Source organism: Microtus ochrogaster, chromosome 26 (assembly GCF_000317375.1).
Source record: "Microtus ochrogaster isolate Prairie Vole_2 chromosome 26, MicOch1.0, whole genome shotgun sequence".
NCBI classification, from domain to species: domain Eukaryota; kingdom Metazoa; phylum Chordata; class Mammalia; order Rodentia; family Cricetidae; genus Microtus; species Microtus ochrogaster.
The window spans coordinates 13,478,869-13,493,112 of record NC_022025.1 but is presented as its reverse complement, the minus strand read 5'-3'; the positions used below and the strand labels follow the sequence as shown (position 1 = coordinate 13,493,112).

Here is a 14,244-nt window from a genome sequence, read left to right as displayed (position 1 = left end):
CACACACACAAATACATACACACACAGAGGCATGCATGCTTGCACAAACACACGCAGACATGCATGAGTAAACACATACATGCAGTAAATTAAAAGAGCAGCATATTGTTATTTTGGAAGTAGTAGTAGCAGTAACAAGGCACAAATTCTCAAAGTCTGTTGCGCTCCTTTTTTTCCCAGTGGTCAGAAATAGCCCCCTTGATGATACTGTCTGATCTGAACACTCACTTGCTTTTCACACTTCTCAACGCAACAGCAGATGGGATCAAGTCCACATGACAGATAGGAAAACTGAGGGTCAGGAAAGCTATAAGCCCCATAGTTTTCTAATGGGTTCCAAAGAGCACTCCTAAATAAAAGATGCTCTCCTTTTCCTTTCCTGCCACAGGACAGGGAAGCTGCAGTGAGCATCAAGGCTACACATTCTTGTCTGTTTTCCATGGTGCTGTGCGGCCTGTCTCACAGCTCCTGTCTCCACTTTAGAGAGCCCTTAGGTCTGAAATCTCCAGCTCTGCTCAAGGAGAGAAAGAGACGGGGAGGGGGCGTGTCTTTGGATGTTAGAGAGTTCTCTCTTTCCAGGTCCAGCCCACTGTCACTGTGGTCCAAAGGCTTCCTTGGCTCTTCTGTGGAATCTCATGCACACAGCCGTTCCCAGAGGGGAACGTATGTTCTCAATCAGTAATCCACCACGGAATAGAAGCATTAAATCAATGGGCTTGGTTTTCAAGTTTTGGACTAAATCTAACTTAGAGGCAGTGCTTGCCCGTCTCATCTCCTGTTTATGTGAAGACAGACGTGATCTGCAGGCTTTATGGGAGGCAGGGGGGGTTTTCTCCCCACTCCCAGCATCCTCATTGCCACCAAGCAATTGCAGATTCCGAACTGAGAGTTGGTAATTGTAAGAGCAGGCAACGAGAGTCCTCATGTTGTTGAAGAATGCCATGCTTTGGAAGGCTTGGAGGCTCGACCACAGCATGCCCTCAAAACCCTGGTCCGTACATGGCAGCACAGACTCCTCCTAACTCTCTCCTTTTCTTCTGGAAGCTCTCATTTTGGTCATGGTGGCAATGACATGTTTCCTCTGTTTGAACTCGAGTGAGACCGGCAGCCTCCTGTGTAATTTTTATTCTTCTCAAGTGCTGCCCACTTAGTTGCTCATGTTCTCAACCCACGCTTAAGCCCTGGATGTGTATCGGCCTTGATTATCTTTAATTATCATAAGGAAACCATTACAAAATTGTGCATGTCGAAATCTCTGGTTTTTAAATCATTTTCTTATCAGACTCATTTTAGGAGCCTTCTTTCCATCCCAAATCCTCAGCACGCTGGAACAGTTAATTTCATATATATATATATATATATATATATATGAAGTTTATCTTTCTCAACTTTTTGCAAATTAGTTTGGCAAAAGTAAGAGAGGAAAAACAAGAAGGTAAACTCTAACTTGGGTTTCAACAACAAACTAACTTTCAAACAATGTGCATGCAAGGCTCCTCCTACCCCCAGACAAAGTCTTATTCCGTTAAAAGTTCCTTAAAAACCTACCCAGATATTCTTTCTTTTCCTTTGAAATGCACGGTCTGCTCTGGTCCTAAATTCTTCACTTCATAGGCAGAGGCAGCGATTGTTACCGTGCTGACCGTTTGTGAGGAGGGGGCAGGAGGAGCCACAGCTTTAGTTCTTTGTCACTGTGGCTCGGGAAAGATGGGAGAAAAGCTGAAGTCTTCGCTTTTCCTTCCTCCCTTCTCTGCCCCACACTCCAGGTACTTCCACAACTTACAGAATCTCAGCCTGGCTTACTGCCGAAAGTTCACGGACAAAGGCTTACAGTACCTGAACTTGGGGGACGGCTGCCACAAGCTCATCTATCTGGACCTTTCCGGCTGCACCCAGGTTTGCCTCCCAGTCTCAGGCTTCTCTGCCTGGCCGCGGGCGAGGACGTCCTCCCGAGAGCCAGCTGCATCCAGCCCTTGTGCTGCACGCTGCACTAATGCCGTGCACAGAGCCCAGCACGCTCGACTGAGGTTTTAAATTACACGACCACAGCTGCTTACATTTTCTCCTGGGTTGCTACTATAGGCGCCTGGCTCCTGTCCACAGGCGCATCACATCAACAAACAGGCAGAGCGCATGGGATGATGACACAGACCACTTCTGAGCTCAGGAAGAGCCAAAGCCTCCACAGAGCTAAGAGCAGTGGGGTGGGGACCGTAAGATTCCTGATAAGTCGGGTCCCCGTGGGCTTGGCTAGGGGTGAAATTCTACAAGTCCCACAACAGTGGCTGCAAATGTTTAAAGCTGCATTGTGCTCAGGTCTACATGGGAAATGCTTTAAGATGAAGGAATTGGGATTAGGGAAGTTGGGCAGGAAGCCAGGTAAAGGTGCAGACACTGGGCATGGCCCACAGCATTTACCGCCTTATCCGTAGTTTCTCCTGCTACCCATAGTTTCCATGGATTCAAGCTATGCTTTAACTGATTTCCTTCCATGTCTCTGTGCATGTTTAGATCCTGATGTCTTACTGTGTTCTTTGTAACCCAACCTGGTGAGAACTAGCTGAAATGATGTCTAGCCACAGCTCGCTGTAGTTACCATTTATTGGCTTGTTTTGTATAAGGTGAGACTTACACGCCACGCAGCAGCTCTCTTGGGCGGGTTTTGTGCCTGCCCACTTCCCACGGTTCTAGGTGGCCAGATAAATTGACCAGTGCATCTGACAGAAGCCTATGGCGCAGGTCAGCTTAGGAGCACCGGGAGGCTGGAGCTATGGGGCAGCCGATGGATAGGATTCTCACATAGATGCGCTGTCACCTGAGCATGGTTTCCCAGTGTTTTAGGTGGGAGAGGGAAGGAGCGAGGCCTCGGCTAAGGTTGAAATGTGTAGAACTTTCTGGAAACTGGCCTTCAATGTGCTTCAGCCCTGATCAGGCCTTAAGATGGAGGAACCTTTTCTTCCTCAGTCTGGCTACACCTCAGATAGCTTCTTGACCCTGGACCTCTGGTGTCTCTTTTTTTAGAGCGCTTATTCAGAAGACCTGGAACTGTAGGAACTGTACATCCTTTCTCTTCCTCCTGTGAGATGAAAGCTTTGAAAATATCTTTGTGATGGTTTTACAGCCTAGGACTGTCTTCCTCCAGGATCTGGGAGCTGTCCCTTTGATATAATCACATCAAAGAATCAAAGAAGATAGTGTCTCATCTCTCGGTTTCTGAGGAGGGTAGAACCCTAACTTAGACGAGGACCAATTAGGAAGCACAGACATCCCTCTCTCAGAGAAAAGTGTTTCCAAATACGAGATCACTTCTTGTGCTCAACACACTCCATTGGCCAGACTCCCCTCTGGCGGTTTTCTAGCCACTCAATCTAGACCTTAAGCCCCGTGGGCCTTACCCCTCATTCCTCTTGAGTTCCATGTGGGTGTTTATTGTAGCCACAATATACAATAACACACACACACTTGTGCACACACATAAACCATACACACGCTCATGCACACACACTCATGCATGCATGTTCTCATCCTCGGTCTGCAGCCCTTCTTGTGTTTGATAATGTCCCCGAATGCGCACTTACACATATGACGATACCCGTAACCCATTGCCCGGTTGACTTTAGCTGCTGTTTAAATGTGGTCCGGATGTGTTAGGGCTCAGTCAGTAAACCTTGCACATGTGCTGACCTGAGTTCAATCCCCAGAAACACATCTTTTAAAAAGCCACACGTGTTAGCATGCCTCACTTGTAACCCCTACCACTGGGAGACAGGGAGAGAGAATCTCCGGGCTTGCTGGGCAGCCTGCCTGGCTAACCTAGTCACCAATTCACCAACAAACAAGGGAGCGCCAGGCCAGTAAGTTAAAAAAAAAAAAGATGGTTGTTGAAGAATTGCACTCCACATCCACACACATGTGCACTTGCACACACATATGTGAGCATGCACATATGAACACAATGTACACACATGTATACATATACATGGCATGAACACTAATACATGCACACACTCATACACATGCACACACGTGAACATGCACACATATGCACACATGAACACAAAGGCACATACTTATATACATATACACAGGATTGAAACTCTCTTCCTAGTTATCTTTATTTTGTAAATCTCAAACCACAAGTGTTTGTTTCTTCTGTTCATCCTTTCTCCATTTCTATTTGTTTGTGAATCCAAAAGAGATTTAATTCTTGATGTCAGGGGCACTAGGAATTGAGTCGTTTCAATCTGAATCCCATTGGACCACCTGCAGTAAGAAGGGGACCACCCACTAAGTAGCGATCTCATGGGGGGAGTAGCAATGTAGCTTTGCAAAGGACCCTGCAAGCTTCATGTTCATGCTTCTGAGAAGTTATTACACCTCTCAGGAGGTCTGCCTATCTGCCTCCTCCACGGAGTGTCAAATAAGGAATCTGGGAATCCACTGTCTTATTTTCCCCATTAGAAAGAGGTCCTACCAGGTCTTGGCTGGAGTATTCTGAGAGGCTGGTTCATCCTAGTCAGCAGTCTTGAAACTGTTCTGGATGCTGGGTCATCTGGGCCATCCATTTTTTTGGCGTCTGGTCCCCTTGCTCTGAAAAGACAAACTTTTAAAGGTAACAGACATATCTGTATTAATACAAGTTTAGACTATGTGTTGTATACAAGCTCGCCAAAGAGTCCCAGTTTTCTCAACATTCCCCCAAAGATAACAGTGCCCACAAACTACAGGCAGTAGTTTAGAGAACTATGCTCATATTCCCAAAAGATGGGCTATGGATATTTATTATTACATAGGAAGGGGGTTGGCTACAAGTTGTTATTGGTAATAGTCAGAAAAAAACTGAACAAAGGACATTAAATTCAAGAATCTTTTTCTGAAAAGAAAAATGGGAGATAAAGAAATAATATGATAAAAAGGAAGATTATTTGAATCTACTTTTAAACTTAAAAAGCAACTACTAGTCTTTAATATTTCACATTAGTATGGATTTTGGTTTATTGATACAAATTTAATATTTTTTAATGTATGTATGTTTCTACTCTTATTTAAGATATTTTTGTATATTGATACAAATTTAAGGTTATTTTTGTTAGAACCTACTGTATCTACATTTCTACTCCTGTTTGGGGCATTGTGTTTAAGCAGCTCATTTAAAATGTAATGTATAAATACAAATTAATAGTCATCTATAACAGTTACACCTATAGTCATGTTGGACATGTTTTCAAGGTCACGCACAGATAAATTTAGATAGATGTTCTTCAAACACTTCAAAGACCTATAGAATATGGTTTTTAATATTTTTTTAATAATGTAAGGCTTTTCATGACAGTGAGACACATCTGTTCCTTTCAGTACCAATTTACTTCAGAGAAGATGACGGGCATCAAAGAAACTCCATATGGAGCTTGCTTTCTTTATGACAAAAACTTACCAAAGAAACTGCCCTTGTCTCAATTACTGACAACTACTGTTCAAACTGGACCAGTAGGACACAAGAAAGGCAATGACTGAACTTTGCCTAGACAAGGTAGGACAGTCCTTCAAAGTTCCGTGTTTCACAGGAAAGTCTGTCAGAGATGCTAGGCCTGTAGGCCACAGTTGGATGCCCAGTGTTACTGGGGAACTATGGATGACTCTCTAGGTAGCCTGATGTCCCTATCATTAGGAAAATTTCACCCTTCTGGGGTCTCTGATGGAGTTGAAGACTAGATAGTTATAATCATAGTTTTCATTAATTATGATTAAAATGGCAAATTAGATGTCAAACTTTAAACTCACCAAGATAAAGATAGATAATAGAATATTATCTCTAATTTCACCAAAACAAATGGACTGGATATTGTAACTTCAATTCTTACTTGGTAACTGTTTTTGTTGTATATAATCTTACTATGTTAAAGTTGAAACCTACCTTTTTAATTAGACAGAAAAAAGGGGGGAAATGCTGTGGAATGATCTCTTTTCACACTGAAAATATTTGTTGCTATGATTGGTTAATGAATAAGCTGACTGGCCCATAGCTGACAGAATAAGGGTAGGTGGAGGAACTAAACCAAGAATCCTGGGAAGGGGGAGAGCGAAGTTTGTGGGTCACCAGGAGACATGCTGGAGGACAGCTTCAGCCACAAGCCACGTGGCAATGCAGAGATTAATAAAAATGGGTTAATTTAAGTTGTAAGAGCTAGCCAGTAATAATCCTCGGTTATAGACTGAGCGTTTATAGTAGGAAGGAAGGAAGGAAGGAAGGAAGGAAGGAAGGAAGGAAGGAAGAGAGAAAGAGAGAAAGAGAGAAAGAGAGAAAGAGAGAGAGAAAGAGGTTCTGTCTTTGGCCTAGGGTTTCTAGTGCTGTGATAAATCACCATGACCAAAAGCAGCGTGGGGAGAGCAGGATTTACCTGAGCCTACAGGTGCACAGCACAGTCCATCACTGAGGGGAGCAGGGCAGGAACCTGGCGTCAGGAGCTGATGCAGAGGCTGTGGAGGGACACTGCTCACTGGCTTGCTCCTTGTGGATCAGCCTGCTTTCTTATACACCAGGACCATCAGCCTAGGGATGGGCTGGGCCCTCCCCCAGCAATCACTAAATTAAGAAAATGCCCCACAGGCTGGCCTTCAGCCCAATCTTAGGGAGACATTTTCTCAACTGTGGTTCCCTTTTCTCAGATAAGCTTGTGCCAAGTTAATAAAAGCACTAAGCAGAGCAGTCCTGGAAATTAGAATATCTTTCTTATGTTTAGAACTTTTCCATAAGACGTTATATGTGAATATACACCAAGAGCAAATACCTAACCAGACAAAAAGACACCTGGATAGTTTTCACTGGTGATTGCCAGTGTCTGCTGCGTGGCAGGCACAGCAAGGGCAGAACAGCACGCTTTCCTTTCAGGAAAGAAAAAACTTGGGATTGACACAAAGTAAGCCAGGGATGAAGCTTAAATGTAGTAACTACTTCCCAGAAATGTATCGGGAAAGAATTTTAGTCATACATGTTAGAGAAAACAAGTATGCAATGGGGAGCTGTGGTGCAGAGCGAAGTCAGTTCTGTATGCTTCCGGAATGTTCCTCGTTCTTTGTGGACTGGATAAGCGGTCTAGGTGCATGAAGGGATGGGATTGCTCTTCTGATGGATACAGGATTGTCCATGCTGTCCCCTTCTGTCCCTGCTCAGCGTCTCCTCTCAAAAGTCTCCCTGCACAACCAGCGCCAAATCAAGGGAGCCCTCTGCTCTTTTCGTTGGCGAGGGAAAATGTATAGCCTTGCCTTGCCATTGAAATTATCAATTCTAGTTATAAGATTTTTGACTTCTAATTATTATTAAAGTTGTGTGTGTGTTTTGTGAGATGTAGGAGGTAGATGCACACTCGCCACAATGTGTGTGTGCGCGCTTGTGTAGGTCAGAGGATATTTGGTGAGGTCGCTTTTCTCTTTCTGCCATGTGGGTCCCAGCATTTGAGCTCAGGATGCCAGGCTGGCACGCTATGCACCTTTACCTGCTGAGCCAGCTCACTCAAGGAAGATTTTTCTTATTGAATATATAAAAATTTGAAAATATATAAAGAAAAAAGTATGTTCAAACTACTTGAAACTTCACCACTCAAATAACAAATTCTATCAGTATCTCATGGCATAGCTTTCTGCTATTCTCTGTACACATGTCTATATTTCTTTAAATTAAAATGTATGTTATAGAGTACACACCTTTCATTTAATATCTTATAAAGTATACAGCTTTCTTCTGCATTAAATATTTAGCGATAACTTCAGTAACTGCCTAGTATTCTGTTGTCGTTTTCATTTATTTAATTACTACTCATCACCAGCTTGTGGTGAAATCCCTTATGGCCATATCTGATGTGAGATAATCCATTTGTACACTGTGAACATGTATTGCTCTCATTAGTTAATAGGAAAGGAAGACAGAATGAAGCTAGGTGGGAGAAGGGCACAGTCAGAGAGACAGTGGGGAAACAGGATGGTAGAGGAGAGGTAAAGTCGTTCGTCATGACAATGGCATATGCAGATTAACACAGATTTAGGTTATCCCGATTCAGTGTTCCAATGCAGTTTTGTGACATTTATACAGCAACAGGAGAACAAACATGCACAACCTGGTCTTCTCCAACACACGGGTGGGGATGTGAGTTAGCAGCTGCAGCACCGTGGAGAACTCTCAGGGGCTGTTGGATGCCAGTCTTGGCTGCTGGTGGAGGATAAGAGGGTTTTCTTGGGTCAATGCCTCTGTGAAGTTTTTATCTGTTTATCAGGGTATTAGACCTGACAGATCTGTGTAGGGGGTGGCTCTTTAGGAGAGATTGTAATTGGGTTCTGCAGCATCCCACGCTGCCCATTCACAGATATTATACAGCGCCACCATTGGCCCTTAGTCTTTGTTGGATGACACTGACTCTTCTTTAAACTGCGGTTATCAAAGCAGTGACCAAATTTATTTTATTTTGAGCCCGATTGCAGGGTTTTCTTTTGGCAAAATAAAAAACATCTCTCAATTTAACGACAAGATTGCCAAGGCTGAAGGGAAAAGCTGTAACTCCACATGGGTCTGTACAAGCTCATCTTCCACCACTACCTCAGTCTGCTTCGCACGGACTGTGGCTGCTGCTGCTTGGATAGGAAACGGCCCCCACGGACTCCTTCCCAGCTGGTGGCCCCGTTGTGGAAGGTTGTGGAACCTTTGGGAGAGAGGGTCTCTGAGGGCAAGGTGGGGTGGGCCTTGAGGTACAGCCCAGCTGCTTATGTCCTCCGTTTCTGTTCAAATGTGAGCATGCAGCCGTCACAGACTCTGGGGCCCCTGAGTGGTCGGCCACCCCGCCTGCCCACCAGGATGGACCGGATGTCCTCAGACTGTAAGCCCAGCCGAACCTTCTCGTTAGACATTTGATCACAGATAGCAAGAGGAGAAGGTACTGAGTGACAGCCCACCAGTGGTCCCCAACACTGCAGAAGCTGAACCGAGGCTGCTTCCTGCTTTGCTGGTGCTGACATATTGGGGAATATCATTTTAGGCAGTGTGACATTTGTTTAACTCTGTGAACCTGTGAGTCTTTGCCTGTCTAAAACACCTGATGGTCTAATGAAGCGACGGACAGCCAATAGCGAGGCAGGAGCAAGGATAGGTGGGGCTGGCAGGCAGAGAGAAGAAATAGGAGAACGGAGGAAGAGGAGAAGCAGTGAGGAACAGGGGGAGGAGGACATGGGGGGCAGCCACCCGGAAACCCAGCCCCCAGCCAGCCACAGAGTAAGAGTGAAGTAAGACACAGCAGTGAGACAAGGGAAAAGCCCAGAGGCTAAAGGTGGTTGGGATGATTTATTTCAGTTAAGAAAACCTGGCAAGAAATTAGCCAAGCTAAGGCTGGGCATTTATAAGAAAGTATAAGCCTTCAGATGATTTATCTGGGAGCTGGGGGGTGGGCCCCCCACAACCCCCCCAAAAGCCGAAAGAGTAAAAAGTGAACAAGAGCATCACATGACACTGAGACCTGACTGGGTTAGATAGAGGGCCTTCTCTGACGGCTGTGTGTGCTCACGTGTGTACAGGCTTGTGCGTGTGTGTGCGCGTGTTTGTACATGTGCATGTGTGTGCATGCTCACGTGTGTGTATGTGTGTGTGTGTGAGTGTGTACGTGTGCACGTGTGAGTACATGTGCGTACATGTGTATGTGTGCGTGTATGTGTGAGTGTGTGTGCATGTGTGAGTGTGTGTGCGTGTGCATGTGTGAGTGTGTGCGTGTATGTGAGTGTGTATGTGTGCATGTGTGAGTGTGTACGCATGTGCTCACATGTGTATTGGTGTGTGCTTGTGCATGAGCGTGTGTGTAGGTGTGCATGTGTGAGTGTGTGTGCGTGTGCATGTGTGTGTGCATGTGTGTGCATGGGCTCACGTGTGTGCGTGTGTATGTACGTGCGCATGTATGTGTGCACATGTGTGTGCGAATGCATGCATATTGCAATAAATGTCTGTTGAGTATAAGTAGGAGTGAAAGGCTGGCTCATCGGGTATACATAGCTTTAGTTGGTATTGTTAATGTTCTGAATTGGTCGAGCCAATCCCAGCACCTTTTTCCCCCCCTAGGAAAGCCAGAGATGTGGTTTCTACAGCGACGCTAAGGCTGTGGGTCTTCTAGTTCCTCTTTATGCTCACCTGGGTCATTTATTTACATAATAACACTAACCTTCAGTGTCTTATGGGGGGTGGAGGGGAGTGGACTTCTTAGGTAGTTTTTCATTCTTGGGATTTGACAGGTAATATTTCAGTCTTTCATGTCCCCATGGTAAGAAGGTTTCCTGCATCCTTGTCTTTTTGGAGAGTAATATCAAACTGTCAGAAATAGCTAAGGAGTTTTTATTTGTGGCTACGCTCTTTAAAAGGAACTAAGAAGACAAGTTTCAAATGTTTCCCCTGTAGCTTTGTGCAGTGAAGAAAAAAACACCCATGGGAAGAAACATAAGCTAGGGTTTCTATTTTTATTTCATAATAGATCTATTTTTCTTTGTTTTGTTTATTTTGGAACTCAGATAGCAAGAGCTGACTTAGCCCCATTCCTCAGCTCCTGGCGACTCCCCTCCTCTGGCCGTGCACAGCGCTCACATCTGACTCATGCCTTTATCCACTGCCATCCTCCCCGCAAGCCACCTCCCAACATTATCTGGGTCCTTAAATCTCTGTATGCTTGTGTATTTTACAGCGTAGCCCCACGCATGTTTATTTTAATACTCAGAAATGATAATATGTTATTGTGTTTGTTTCTGAGAATATTTCCTAAGTCACTTCCTTTACTCTCTTTTTTTTTTTTTTTTGAGACAGGATTTCTCTGTGTAGCCCTGACTATCTTAGAACCAACTCTGTAAACCAGGGTGGCATCAGACTCAGAGATCTTTCTGCCTCTTGTCTCCTGAGTGTGGGATTAAAGACTTATGCTACCTCTTTACAGCTGAAGTCAGTTCTCTCAGATGTCAGTCACTGAGAGTCTCAGGGTCCAGTTCTGGCTTCCCATTTCTTCTCAGGCCTCACCTGTGGCCTTGGTGACCTAATCTCATAGCTTTATATTATACAAGTGTATAAACATATAAATATTCCACGTACATACTCTGTACACACATGCATGTAATGTATACAGGAGTGCTTATGTTTCTGTATCTGTAAAGCTGTATGTATATTCTATATGAAATATGTCTCAGAGCCAGTTTCTTGTTGCATTTTGTACTCACAGATTTTTTTCAAGGGGGGGGAGGTCAAGACAGGTTTTCTCTGTAGCTTTGGAGCCTGTCCTGGAGCTAGCTCTTGTAGACCAGGCTGGCCTCAAACTCACAGAGATCCGCCTGTCTCTGCCTCCTGGATTCTGGGATTAAAGGTGTGCGCCACCACCACCTGGCTCTTTTTATTTATTTATTTATTTTGTTTCGTTTTTAAGACAGAGTTTTACTCTGTAGCTCGGGCTGTCCTTAAACCCATGGTAATTCTTCTGCCTCAGCCTTTCAAGTGTTAGGTCTATAGGCATGATCTAACACTTTTGCCTTGAATTCTTACATCTTAGGGAAAATATTCCGGCTCTAGAAGTAATACCTCCCTGTACCGTAGCCACCTTTCTCTCAGCCAATGACAGCTCTCTAGTTATTTAGGCTCAGGACGTTGGTGTCATCTGTTACAGATTGAATTAGGTAACCAGCAAATTCATATATTGAAGTCCCAACCCCAAGCACCCTAGACAAGGCTTTATCTGGGAATAGAATCAGTTCAAATATAATTAGGGTGAAGTCATGGGGCCCTGGTCTAGTATGACTGATAGCCTTATAAGAAATAAAAGATTGGAAACAGGAAGAGTCTAGGAAGGTAAGGGAGCTCCCAGTAGGACAGAGAGAAAGATCTGGAGTGGATCCTGCCTTGATGGACTGACTCAGCCCTGAGGATTGTCAGCTCAAACCTCAGCCTCTAGAACTGGGGAAGGGTGCGTTCTGTTTGGACTGTTACTGTGGTCCTGCCAGACGGAGATGGTACTCTTGACCCTGTTTTCTGTGAAAGCATGAAGTCTGGTCCACTAACCACACAGAATCTATCCGGCCTTCAGCCCCTGCACCGTTTGCAAAGTCCTGCCCTATTTCTTCCATGGAATTCAGTATTGTTTCCTCCGAGCTGGTCTCCCGCTTTCACCCCGCCTTCTTCATGGCTGTTCTCAACACAGTGTCCTTCCTCCGCTTCCCACTGACTCCGTAAAACACAGCCTCGGGAGGCTGTGAAGGCCTGCGCGGGAGCTGTGTCCTCCGGTTGCCTCTCTGACATCATTTCTCTGACTATCTTGCCAGTTCTGCCCCAACAACGCTGGCCTCCTCGGTCCGCTTTACAGATGAGCTCCGGCCCTTGGGGTTTCGTGCTGGCTGTTCTCCCTGCCTAGAGTGCTGTTTCTGCAGATAGCCATAGTTAACTTCCTCTAAGTCTTTCTCCAATATCCCCATAAATGCCTAATAGGTGAATAAAAAGACTTTTAAAGCACCGGGTAACACGCTTCAGAGAGATGTTCCCAGTCCATTTCAGCGCTCTCCCAGACATGGTCTCGGTTCTGTCCAAATTTCAAAACGGAAAATATGTGTAGATCAATTCAGAGGACAGAGGAGTCCTTCTGTGCTTGGGAAAGTGCGGCTGGGAGGCCAAAATTCCTGGCTTTTCTTTTCCTTTATCTGAACAGCATTTCTGCAAGTGTTCCCTGTCCACATTGTTCTGTGGTGACCACTTCCCCTACAGGTTCGTCGTCTCCAGCTGCACATTGCAGAGGTTGTGGCACTGAGTAGGAAGCACAGAACCACCACAGCCATGCTGGCAGGAGGACTGGGGCTGCCAAGCTCCCCCGAAACCCAGCTGCTCCAAACGTGTGGCGAGGGGTCACAGAAGGATGGGGGAGTTTGCACTGGGATTCCAGTTTACACGGAGTATCTGTATCAGTGTCTGTATCAGCTGGATCAGTAAACGGGCCAAAGGAGAGCTTGCTGGGATGTGTGTCCTGGGCTTGCTGGAATGTGTGTCCTGGGCTTGCTGGGATGTGTGTCCTGGGCTTGCTGGGATGTGTGTCCTGGGCTTGCTGGGATGTGTGTCCTGGGCTTGCTGGGGTGTGTGTCCTGGGCTTCCCCATTCTTCCTTTCCAGCCTTAGCTGTTGCGCTGGCTTCCTCTTCCAGGCTCCGTCCAAACACTCTTGTACCGCCCTGCACCCACAGGGAGCCCTAACTGACCCTTCAGGATTGTTATCAGACTCTAGAGAGCCTGGCTAACTCTCCTTCGTCCCATCCCCACAGGTCTAGTCTCACCACACCTGAGCTTTTATTGTGTCTCCATTATGTATGCCTTTGTATCCAAGGCCTTGTGCGTTCTCCGTATTCAATGTTCTGCTTGTTCTCCTGATTTCCTCAGAGGTCTCTGACGGTAGGGGTTTTACCATATTTGGATGCATGCCCATATTCTAAGTATGTGATATAATTCATGACATGAAGTAAAGTTTTAAATCAGTATCCGAGGAATCAATGACCTAAGCTAAAGACAGCTTCCAGGTGTGGCTAGCCAGGTGCTTCAGGCAGAACCTCAGGAGGCCTGAGGTTCACTGAAGGTTCAGCCTGCTTAAAGAGGTTCTCTTGGTGAGGGCTAAGTCTGACATGTTTACAGTGCAGAGTCAGGGAAGGGCGTTGGAAATGATGAAATGCTAAAATGAAAACATTCCTAAAATCATATGTCAGTTATATGAACATAACAGCAAAAACAGAGGCAACGTCCCAGAAGTGTTCAAATGAGGCTCATTAACGGCTTATCCTTAGTTCTGCATGGTTAACTTCTATGAGGCCCTTGAAAGCTAAAGAAACACACAGCAACCTGGAAGGCTTCCTGGCCAGTTCAGTTCTTCGCAACTCCGGTCTTTCAGAGAGACGGAAATCATGGAAGGGTCTCCTTGCCCCTGCAGTTTGTGGTAGAGGCGAGAAGAAGCCGAGGCATGCCCAGGGATAGATGTTTATATCTTAGTTATAGTTTCCACTGTTGCAATGAAACACACCAAGATGGAGAGGAAAGGGTTTATTATTCAGCTTACACTTCAGCATTGCTGTCCATCACTCAAGGAAGTCAGGACAGGAACTCAAACAGGGCAGGATCCCGGGGGCAGGAACTGATGCAGAGGCCCTGAAGGGGAGCTGCTCACTGACTTGCTTCCTATGGCTTTCTCAGATAGAATTCAGGACCACCAGCCCAGGGA

The 14,244-nt window shown here is 45.5% G+C and overlaps 2 protein-coding genes across 2 annotated transcripts in view; one reads left to right on the top strand and one right to left on the bottom strand.

Moving 5' to 3' along the window:
- The window catches only part of Lrrc17 (leucine rich repeat containing 17), a 30,822-nt gene extending 28,931 nt beyond the window's left edge, over positions 1-1,891 (bottom strand). Inside the window, exon 1 of the mRNA XM_013350427.2 lies at positions 1,837-1,891. The gene's annotated coding sequence lies outside the window, so the exon portion shown is untranslated. The remainder of the gene's footprint in view (positions 1-1,836) is intronic.
- Positions 1-14,244, top strand: part of Fbxl13 (F-box and leucine rich repeat protein 13) — a 143,697-nt gene that overhangs the window by 82,829 nt on the left and 46,624 nt on the right. The window contains exon 12 of the mRNA XM_013350411.2: positions 1,767-1,896. Coding sequence (XP_013205865.1) covers positions 1,767-1,896 — 130 coding nt within the window. The remainder of the gene's footprint in view (positions 1-1,766; positions 1,897-14,244) is intronic.